General features: G+C 34.6%; 1 protein-coding gene and 1 long non-coding RNA gene across 9 annotated transcripts in view; one reads left to right on the forward strand and one right to left on the reverse strand.

Moving 5' to 3' along the window:
* The window catches only part of LOC102675205, a 109,605-nt gene that overhangs the window by 97,049 nt on the left and 693 nt on the right, over positions 1-11,863 (forward strand). The window lies entirely within an intron of this gene.
* LOC102674467 (regulating synaptic membrane exocytosis protein 1) overlaps positions 1-11,863 on the reverse strand; it is a 138,414-nt gene that overhangs the window by 87,543 nt on the left and 39,008 nt on the right. For all 8 annotated transcript variants that reach the window (XR_004150899.1, XR_004150900.1, XM_031511906.1 and 5 more), the window contains one exon: positions 4,437-4,789. Coding sequence is in view for 6 of the 8 variants with exons in the window: in XM_031511906.1 (XP_031367766.1) it covers positions 4,437-4,472 (36 nt within the window). In the remaining 2 variants the exon portion in view is untranslated. The remainder of the gene's footprint in view (positions 1-4,436; positions 4,790-11,863) is intronic.

Here is an 11,863-nt window from a genome sequence, read left to right on the forward strand (position 1 = left end):
TTACCAAAAATGGGTATACCGAGGATGAAGAAATGTAGAAAGAAACGCGTGTGTCGAATAACACATGTTTGTGCGCTTCTTTGCTAAACGATTCCAATCGAAAATGCCTATAATTCTTTTTTCCTTTTAACGCGTTCTCCGATGTCGCGAAGAGTGTACTAAATTACGTAACTCTATTACCTCTATTGAACAGTGATTTCGACGATAGAGCAGACGTATGGATCGGATGGATGGATTTTTTCGAGCGTGAGCCGTATAATTCCTCGATCTTTATGGGTGTAAAATACTATCGAAAATGGGTGCACCGAGGATGGAGGAAATGTAGGACCTCTGTTGGAAGCGCGTGTGTCGAATAACACGGATTGGCGCGCTTCCCCGCGCTGTGCACGCCGAGTGAAACGATTCCATGAATGGTGGTAATCCCGCGCTACCTCGAACAATGCTTCGACAATGGTAGCAGACGGTATCGATATTTCTTTGTTATCGAGTATGTCGTTCATCGATGTCGATGGAGAGAGCACGCACGAGAAATCGTTAAAATGAACGAAGATGGTTCATTTAGTAGAAAGTAAGGTTTGAACACGTTGGCCCGACTTAGAGTTTTTTTTTTTTTTTAAGAATCGAAATCAGTTTTTTCGAATGTAGTAGTTCGATATCTATTCGATAAATAAACCAAATCGACAATAAAAATTGCGAACGATTAAAGTCAAACGATGTGACGAATTTTATTAAATTAAGAATATTAAGAATTAAATTAATTCTTAATTTGGAACGAATAGTTCGAAAGGTTCGTCATCCGCGCTTTTAAAAAGAACGTGAGACAAATGCTTCGCTTTATCCTTCGAGAGTTTCTCTTTCTCTCTCTCTCTCTCGTAGAAAAACTTTTTCTTTCCGCGAATTTACTTTCCATAAATCTTTCTATAATTATCTCCGTATAATAAATGAGACGAGTCGAACGATGGATCGCTTCCTCCTTTTTCTCCTTGTCAGAAAATGGAGAAAATGCGAATCGAAATCGCGTGAAACTCGGATCCGTTCGTGTCTGACTCGTGACAAATTCATGGAAACCCTCATGAATCTTTGGTGAAGCGGGCCATTGTTTTGTTGAAATTCAACTCGAAAATCTGCGTTTTAGATCAAACAAGCCCGGATATCAGTCTCCAACGCAAAGCCCCGCGCTTTTGTTGCGATTGCATTCACTCGTTTTGACCAAAATCCTTTATCGTAGTTCATTCGTTCTGAAACGGGGAAACGAAACGAAACGAAATTTAACAAACTTAATCGCCATTAAATCTCTCTAAACAATTAATTCACGTATATTTTCAACATACCTTGATATTAATGCGAGTACGTACGAGAAATATTTATGGTTTATTATTTATTTGCACGCGTTATTCGTAGTTTAAAGTTACATCATTTTACGTTTCAATGTGTTTCGAAATATTTACAGTTATAAATGTTTCTTTTTTTTTTTAAGGGAAATATTTTAAGAGATACTTTCTTACTTTTTTTTTTTAAATATAAAATTTTTTAGTTAGAATGAAATATATATAAATATAGCTAGTATATAAAATTTATATTTTGTACGTCGATACTTTAGAGGTTACTCGTGCATGCGAGTCAAACGATCGATCCAACTTCCATGTTATTAAATATACGATATTTATTCCATTCCTGATATTTTATTCATCCCGCGGACGCAAAATGTTTCGATTTATTCATCTAATCCGCTTTTCGACTTCGTAAAACCTGTTACACGTGATACAATAACGTAGTTATATAACGTAGTTATGAAATCGATTATTTTATTATTTTTTTCAATCGTACATTCAAACTTTTCCTTTCCATTATACCCTATATATTACAAACTTTTACATCAAATTCCTTTTAAATTTTCTAACGACGCGAGTCGTTAAAACAATGTTCAAGCAATTTACAATTTTTTTTTTCTCGATTTCGTTAAAATGGATCATGTGTGTACTACAATTTTTCCCTCCACATTCAAAATATATATATTTCACACGACTAAACGAATCTAAAATAGAGATCTCGATTCCAAACAATAATTTTAATAAATAATGCTCGAACAATTTCTCTTCGATTCTTTCTCGATTTCGTTAAAATGGATCATGTGTGTACTGCAATTTTTTCCTCCACATTCAAAATATATATATTTCACACGACTAAACAGATCTAATATAGAGATTTCGATTCCAAACAATAATTCGAACAAATAATGTTCGAACAATTTCTCTTCGACTCTTTCTCGATTTCGTTAAAATGGATCATGTGTGTACTACAATTTTTTCCTCCACATTCAAAATATATATATTTTACACGACTAAACGAATCTAAAATAGAGATCTCGATTCCAAACAATAATTCGAACAAATAATGTTCGAACAATTTCTCTTCGACTCTTTCTCGATTTCGTTAAAATGGATCATGTGTGTACTACAATTTTTTCCTCCACATTCAAAATATATATATTTTACACGACTAAACGAATCTAAAATAGAGATCTCGATTCCAAACAATAATTCGAACAAATAATGTTCGAACAATTTCTCTTCGATTCTTTCTCGATTTCGTTAAAATGGATCATATATGTGTTACAATTTTTCCCTTCACAAGATATATATATATATTCCACACGATCTGAAAAATAGAGATCTCGATTCCAAACAATAATTCGAACAAATAATGTTCGAACAATTTCTCTTCGACTCTTTCTCGATTTCGTTAAAATGGATCATGTGTGTGTTACAATTTTTCCCTCCACATTGAAAATATATATATATATTCCACACGACTAAACAGATCTAAAATAAAGATCTCGATTCCAAACAATAATTCGAACAAATAATGTTCGAACAATTTCTCTTCGACTCTTTCTCGATTTCGTTAAAATGGATCATGTGTGTGTTACAATTTTTCCCTCCCCATTGAAAATATATATATATATTCCACACGACTAAACAGATCTAAAATAAAGATCTCGATTCCAAACAATAATTCGAACAAATAATGTTCGAACAATTTCTCTTCGACTCTTTCTCGATTTCGTTAAAGTGGATCATGTATGTGTTACAATTTTTCTCTCCACAAGATATATATATATTCCACACGATCTGAAAAATAGAGATCTCGATTCCGCCTCCGGCAAGTAACGAAATCCGACAAACGACGAACTGGATGTTAAAGAAGAGCATCCTCCGGATGTTCCCAACCTCTCAAGAAATTTAATCCCCCCCTCGACTCGATCGCCAACATCTTGACACGATCTCGAAACAATGCCGTTTAATCCCTCCAAGGGGTTGGTTACAAACCATGGGGAGGGGATAGGATTCATCGCCGCTCGCTCTTAACTCGCACGAGTCTAGATTCCAACGATACAAAGAAACCATCTTACCCCTCCATCCCTCCCTCCCTCGGTGTAAATCTCGTTCTAAAAAAGGGCGAGAAACGCGCTAGGAATGAAACTTAGCCAGCCGTTCGCTCGTGTGAAAATGTATTCTCCGTATGTTTCACGATACACTTTTCTGGATTTCTTCTCGATAACGCTTTCTATATAAATCGCGTCGATAAATATATTTTATTCCCCCGAGAGGAGGAGGGGAAAAGAAGATAAAAAAAGGGGAATAAAACTCGCTTCTTATTTTTCTTTTTTTTTCCCTTTCTTACTTTATGAACGAGACTGAATATTTTGTTTCGTTAAATTGGACGGTTATTTTTATTATGAAACGTCTCTTCGAAGCGTTAGTTTAGATTTTTTAGATTAGTTTTAATTAGTTGGACAAATTTAGTCGATCAAATGTTTTATTTAAAATTTAAGAATGTAAGAATTAAACTTAGAATTGATAAATTAATTGCTATTAAAAAAAAAAGTTTGGTTCATAGTTTGTTACGATGATCTTGACAATTGATATTTTCTAAATTTTCGAATATAAAATTACTTCTATATCTTTTAGAAAAAAAAGAAGCTTGGTTCACAGTTTGTTACGATGATCTTGACAATTAATATTTTCTAAATATTCCAATATAAAATTACTTCTATATCTTTTAGAAAAAAAAAAAGCTTGGTTCACACTTTGTTATAATGATCTTGACAATTGATATTTTCTAAATTCTAAATATTCGAATATAAAGTTACTTCTATATCTTTTAGAAACAAAAAAAAAGTTTGGTTCACAGTTTGTTACGATGATCTTGACAATTGATATTTTCTAAATTTTCGAATATAAAGTTACTTCTATATCTTTTTAAAAAAAAAAAAAAGCTTGGTTCATAGTTCGTTACGATGATCTTGAAAATTGATATTTTGAAAAGTTTGATTCATAATTTATTACCATCATCTTGACAATTGATACTTTGTGAATATAAGGTTACTTCTATATCTTTTAAAAGAAGAAGAAAAAGAAGCTAAAAAAAGTTACCTTTTTGACGAAGGATACCACGTTGGCAGGCAACATCCTGATAAAAGTTGGATAGCCTGACTTCGGTTGGAAGAAACGGAAGTGTTCTTAGCTCCCTGTTGCGCCTTCCTTCTGGTTTCCGGCTCCGGTTACCGGCATAAAGTTGTTGCCCGATCGTGTTGCTCCCTGCCGTGTTCTCCTCGCCTCTGTGTTTCACGATAAATTGCCGATACACCGAAAACAAGGCCGGTCCAACGAAAATGGGTAGAACGTGGAGCCGCTCGGCTCACCCTTTTCCCAGAAACGCATTCCCGTCAACTTGGATTTGCTTCACGCCGGAGCGTATCATCGCACTATTTCCCTCGACAAATTATCTGAAACCCACAATTTATTTCCAATTTATTTTAACATTTTAACGTTAAAGCGATATCTGTTTCTTGTTTCGCTTCTTCGAACTTATGATAATAACATAAAATTTCGAAACACGATGTTAAAATGTTAAAATATAACTTATATTTAACTTATATAAATATTACTTATAAATATTTATATTTTCATTTCAAACTAGATAATAATATAAAATTTTTAATGAATCGAGTGAGATCGATTTTAAATAATTTTTGAACAATTCAGAATTATCTGGAATTATAATGACGTAATAATCGGTTATAAATCGAATCGGCGCGAGTACTCGTGTTTCAAAAACGCATCGAATTTACAGTAACGCGATATTTCGTACGCTGTTGTATATAAAATAATCACGTGAAGGTAAAAGGTTTTCGTACGAGCTCGCGCGAAAAATGAAAAATTCACGGGTGGAACGAAACGAAATTTACGTTTTAATTTTCTCGAAAAACCAAAGAGAGGGAGGAAGGGGATAATCGACGCGCCATTTTGAAATATTTAAAACGGATTGCGTAGATTGGCATGCGTGAGAATCTCTCGAGAGCGTGTTAAAATGCGTGTTTATTGTTCGCGGAGGGATCGAATATTATAAAGCGAGTTCACGAGAAGAAAGGAAGAAACGGCACATCTGAAATTGGTCCAGATCCGGGTATAGGAAAGAATGGAAGAATTCGATGTATGAACGAGTTGAAGATATTGGAAATCGGAGCGAAGAAACGGTCGAAATTCGTAGTAGCCAGCCAAGCTTTCTTTGAAACTTTCTTCCTGCGACGTTGAACGGATATTAAAGCGGCTTTGGAATAACGTTCATCGATATTTTTCATCGATATCCTAACCTTGGTTATTCCAAAACGAAATTCGAAAAGAAAAAGGAAAAAAAAAAAAATTATTCCTTCCTCGCCAGTTTTTTTTATTATAATATCTGCAACATTTTCGAATTTAATTTGATCGTAAAATATCTCATAACGTTAGAAATATAATGGAAGAAGAGATATTTGCGTGGAATCGGTGAAAAGAATAAAAGTTTCTCTCTCTGCAAAAGTAAGAAAGGATCAGTTTGTACGAGGAAAGGAAAGCTTTCGATATCTTCTTCTAAGTTGGATTTCCATTCACGGAGGAGATCGGATCGTTATCGCGCTATGTCTAAATAAGGATATGCGATTCGATTGATAGAGATGAAATCGTTTATACAACGATCAATTGCGAAAAGTGTCAGGTTTCGTGACACGAGAGGGGACGCGTTCCACGCGAGAAAGAGAGAGAGAGAGCGAGAAAAAAGAGAGGAGAAATAAAAACAATTTGTATGAAAAGGTGGCAACACAATGGTAACACAATGGCTTTATAATTCCGTACTGACGATCGTGTTTTCGAAATGAACAAATGTTTTTCAACTGTTAAAAAAAAAACTTTTAAAATACGGAATAAAGGAATAATAAAAGTTTTCGATAACAAAAAAAAAATATATATATATAATATCTCGTATCAAGTATTCAAATACTTCAAATCGACCTAATTTCCAACTTAATATCGAACCATTATATCAATCATCAAAATTTCGAAGCATCTTGGAACGACGCGTATCAATTTCCATCGACGCTCATTCCAATCGTTATCCAATCGCCGATCTCGATAATTAATTTCGAAATCGGCGCGCAATTTCTTTCTCGACGTTGGAGAACGTGGACGCGAGGACGAGCATTCCTAGGAGCAGCACGCAGCGTCGTAGAATTGCCAAGAAGTTGGACCTCGTTCGTTGGGATCATCACGAGATAAACTAATATGTGGCCCGGACCATTATGAGCGCCATTCTTGAAATTCCACGCCATCTCTCCCTTTCCACGCTCCCCTTATTCACCTTCTTTCCTCGCTGCAAGAAAGACGTCGAATCTCCTACGCCTCTTTATCCCGCCCTCTTCCCACGTCCAATTAACGCGCGATTTCAAGCTATAGTAATTTTCATCCATTTTTTAATCTCGTTCTTGTCCCTATCCTGATTTTATTATTCGTCGAAAATTGGACCAACTCGTTTTAATAATGCGAAATAACGATTAACCCGTTGAAAAATAGTAACCAGTTAAAAATTTATATAAAGTTACTTTAATTACTCGTTAAAACATGTATTGGATCCATACGTAACCCGCCATTACAATTATTTCCAAAATTATTACAAAATTACGTTTCGAACAATAAATTATCGAGATAACTTTATTTGTAATCATCGTTAAATTTCCCCCATTTTATATCCCCAAGATATATTTTATTTCGAAGAGAAGATACGATATTTCACGCGAAGGGGAAAAATAAATTTTCCTTCCTTTGAAATTTTTAAACGCGAACATTTCGAACTAATAGCCAAGTTTTACCACGCCTCGCCCAACCTCCCTCGTCCAAATTTTTTATCGATAACTCCCGCAAAAACTTTTGCGAGGAGAAGGGAAGGGGCAAGGAGAGAGAAATTTTCGAACCCCTCGTCGATATCGCTTTCCGAATATTTCTACCAACGACAAAAGGAGCGTGGCTTTACAGGCCGTAGATCGAATAAATTACCACGATACGCGGTTACGCAGATGTTACGAGACCTCGATCGAAAAGCCAAGTAAAAGGCCTTATCTCTCTCCGTCCTTCTCGTCGTAAAATCGACTCGTTGAGATATATTTTTATATATATTGCGGGTATTACGTTCTCGAATTACGACTCGCAGGGAGCGGGCGGGTGATGATGACGGCTGTTCGACATGGAATATTTTCGTTTCGAGTGGAATTAATAGATCGCACTGCGGTGCTCGTGTTGTAAAGTTTCGGTTGTAAACTTTTTCTACCGGTTTGATCTGATTTCTTTTTCTTTTTTTTTTGAGTCGATGAAAAGTTTTTCAGGAAAAAAGATAGACGAAAATTAATTAGTGGGAAAAAATGTAAACGAAAATACGGGAATAGAAGAGAGGGCGATGCGATGAAATAAAACAAACTTCGTGTCTCTGTGATACGAATTATGCGTTGGTTGGTATTGAATCTCGAAGAGAAATTTTTGTTCTAATCAACTATTCGATTTTAAATTTCCAAGAATAAACATTTCCTTCTTCTTGAAAGTGATCAATAACTGTTTCATGTTGATACTTCACCAGCTACTCCATTCGAGACGCGTAATAGCGTCGTCAACTGTCAATGTGTTCTCGAAAGATAATATTTTATCCTAGTTAAAACCCCTTTGATACGACGTATTAAATTTCTTGATTATTTGAAAGTGCTTCCGGAACAATATTTTCCCTTCGAATCTTTTATGCACGCGTGTCAAAAAATATATTTCAAAAATCAATTTCCATTGAAAAACAGTTGCAAAACTTTTTTTTTTTCGCAGAAATAACCGGTCTGGCAAAATAAGTTACCCCTCCCTCTTTCTCTCTCTCTCTCTCTCTCTCTCTCTCTCTTTCGTCGATGTTAAAAATTATTGGCGAAATTTGAAAATGTCAAGCTTCTCGGGTTGCTGTGATAAATTTTTTATTTTTTTTTTAACGTAAAAATATCATTAACTCGGACGACGAAATAAGTGAAGTTGTATAAGTGAAATTTTTCGATTGTTTTTATTCTTTCGCGCGAGGGAGGAATAGCACGTCCAATAATATGCAAAAATATCTTTAGATCGCGTTGAGCGACGTAAAAGAAAGCTTTAATAAAAACTTGATCCCGTTTCGAAATATGAGTTTCCCACGCAAAACTTTCTTCTAGACGTCATCCTGCTGTAGATCACTCAAATTCGATCTACTATTTAAAGATGGGAAAAGAAAGGAAGAGAGGGGAAAAATAATAAATGAAAATATCCTCTTGAACTTGGTTTAGAAAGTTAAAAAGAAAAAAATCGAGACGATTCTATCTATTAAAATATCTTGAAACGAAATATATCGATAGTCGCTGTTATATATTAACCATAACTCGTACATATACATGTATATTTTCTTTTGGAAGAGACCAGTCGACGATGAAATCACATAAATTTTTACTGGCTGGGAAAAAAAAAAAAGTTACAAAGTTACAAAGGGGCAACAAAAATATAATTTAAAAATAGATACTATTGAAAAAGCCCGGCTCGACCCCGAGAGAGATCAAAGGAGAGTCAGCGTGAGAAAATATGTATAAAAATGCGAGGAGAAAAAAGGAAGAAAGGAGAAAGAGAAAGGAAAAAACGAGAAAAGGAAGAAAGGACAAGATTCGCGAACGATTTTTAAAAAATTAAAATCAAAAAAAAATATAATTTCGTGAAATATATATATATATATATATATAACAAAAACTTCAAAAGCTTGATGCTTAATGATTTTTCAAACGTCGCGATGAATCTTGTAATATTTCCATTAAAAAAAAAAAAAAAAAAAGGAAAATTCCATTTTTTCGTTAATTGAATAGGGCTCCTGTTTGAATAGGAGAGCAAGACTTCGCTTAATCGGACCGTTATATTCATCGTTTCTTCGGGACACGGGAAAAACCTTTCTCGGGAAGGTCGATAGAAAAAAAAAAAAAAAAAAGGAAAATGCCATTTCTTCGTTAATTGAATAGGGCTCCTGTTTGAATAGGAGAGCAAGACTTCGCTTAATCGGACCGTTATATTCATCGTTTCTTCGGGACACGGGAAAAACCTTTCTCGGGAAGGTCGATAGAAAAAAAAAAAAAAAAAAGGAAAATGCCATTTCTTCGTTAATTGAATAGGGCTCCTGTTTGAATAGGAGAGCAAGACTTCGCTTAATCGGACCGTTATATTCATCGTTTCTTCGGGACACGGGAAAAACCTTTCTCGGGAAGGTCGATAGAAAAAAAAAAAAAAAAAAGGAAAATGCCATTTCTTCGTTAATTGAATAGGGCTCCTGTTTGAATAGGAGAGCAAGACTTCGCTTAATCGGACCGTTATATTCATCGTTTCTTCGGGACACGGGAAAAACCTTTCTCGGGAAGGTCGATAGAAAAAAAAAAAAAAAAAAGGAAAATTCCATTTCTTCGTTAATTGAATAGTGCTCCTGTTTGAATAGGAGAGAAAGACTTCGCTTAATCGGACCGTTATATTCATCGTTTCTTCGGGTCACGGGAAAAACCTTTCTCGGGAAGGTCGATAGAAAAAAAAAGAAAAAAAAGAAAAAGGAGAGAGGGAAAAAATGCTCTCCTTTCTCCGCGCTTTTTTTCCGACACCTCCCGTTTCGGATCAATGTCTTTGTTGTATCGCGAGGGTGAATCTACTTATCGGGAGGTTATCACGGCACGGAAGTGGAACCTTATAACCGTGGCACGGAAAATCATCAAAGATCACGTTATTAATGGCGGAGAGCTGTAAAACGAAGTTGCATCGTGGAACAACGGTGTTCAATATCGGTAACGTAATAACGTAAAATGCAATTCGATGGCTAAATGAATTTCCACGGCGATATTTCAATTCAATTTCTCTTCTTCAATGGAAATCCGAGGCTTTTTTTTATTTCCGGAAAGAAAGAAAAAAAAATCAGGAAATTCAACGATAATTTTGATCAAGGAAGGAAATATTTATAAATGAAGTGGTTGCAACGAGATGGTTGTTGTTCGCGTGATGAGAGACTTTTTTTTTTCTCTCGATTATCCAACAGTTTTTCATTTTATCGATAATATAGGAGGAGTAATTTCATCCTCGAAGACTCGTTGGAATTTATTCAAATTTTCTAAATATTATTATTTCCGTTTCGACGACATCGATTCCTCCTTCTCTTTAAGTGATACTCGAGGATTTTTTTTATCGTTAAATTTCAATATTACTCGATATTTCTCTTCTTGTACGAGTGTACAAAGATATAATAACGGAAGTAATTCCAAAGAGGGAAAGGATATAGTAAGAAACTATCGATGAAATTCGAAGTTAAGAACGACAAGGGAAGGGGGGAAAGGAAGACGAAGATCGAGAGCACGAGTATAAAAGCAACAAGACGAATTTTTTAATCCTTTTTAAACGTGAAAGAAGAAGGCTTATAACTGTTCTCAATTGATGTTTCTTAGAGACCAATCGTGATAAATTGCGATTGGAAAGATCGGCGTACCGTGAATCCAGATCTGGCTTGTACACAGGGATTACGATGTTCGCAAAGAGGAGAAGACAAATCTTTCTCGTTTTATTTTATTTTTTTTTTTTTTTTTTACTTAAAGAAGACTCTAAAAAGAGACTCATGATCTAATTAATTGCAAAAATAGTTCTTATTGCGCTGTAAGAAATTTAATAAGGAATTTATTTATTTATTTTTTTACAGATTATTCGAAAGGTAAAATTTCGGATATTTTTGAGAAAATAGAATATCCCTGGAAAATTTTCATTTCGTTCAGTTATTAGAGTAAAATAAGGATCCGGATTGTCGTTGAAAGTTTATGCTCAATCTCTTTACTTTTTTCCTCGCAATAAGTCTCTCCTAAATGGAAATAATCTTTTTTTTAAGTTGCGATTGGATTGTTAGCAATATGCAATAAAAGATTCAATGTATCTTCTCTTTGTATTTAAAAAAAAGAAAACTTATGAAAAACAAGGATATTGACTTGATCAAGGATATTGACTTTCAAAGTACATTCTATTCCACGAATTAAAATTTCCTTTGGTTAAATTAAATTGAACGATAATAATCATCTATTCTGAAAGGATTTCAAAAGGATTTTCCTTTTCATAATTATTAAGAAGAAAGTACAATTACATTTGCCGAGAAAGGGGGGGGGGCGAGCAATTTATACATTTATCCGACTGTATTTTATCGAGTGACAATTCGAAACATTCTTCTTTCTTTAAATCCCTTTAAAGGCGTCAACCAATCTTCTAAGTACTGTTCCGCTAAAAGAGAGAAAACAGGGATCGTGGAAGGGAGAAACCTTTTACAATCAAAGGTTTCAAAACGATTGTCTATAAATCTAAACCATCGAGCAAGTCTTTATAACAAAAAAAAAAAATTACACATTTATATTTTATCCTTCGATCATCGTGCCTTTCCTTTTTTTAACATTCATCGTTATTAAATTTTCGCACAATTTCTCCCCGTTAATCCAGACAATTATCAAAAA

This window comes from Apis dorsata, unplaced genomic scaffold (genome assembly GCF_000469605.1).
Source record: "Apis dorsata unplaced genomic scaffold, Apis dorsata 1.3 scaffold_32, whole genome shotgun sequence".
NCBI classification, from domain to species: Eukaryota; Metazoa; Arthropoda; class Insecta; order Hymenoptera; family Apidae; genus Apis; species Apis dorsata.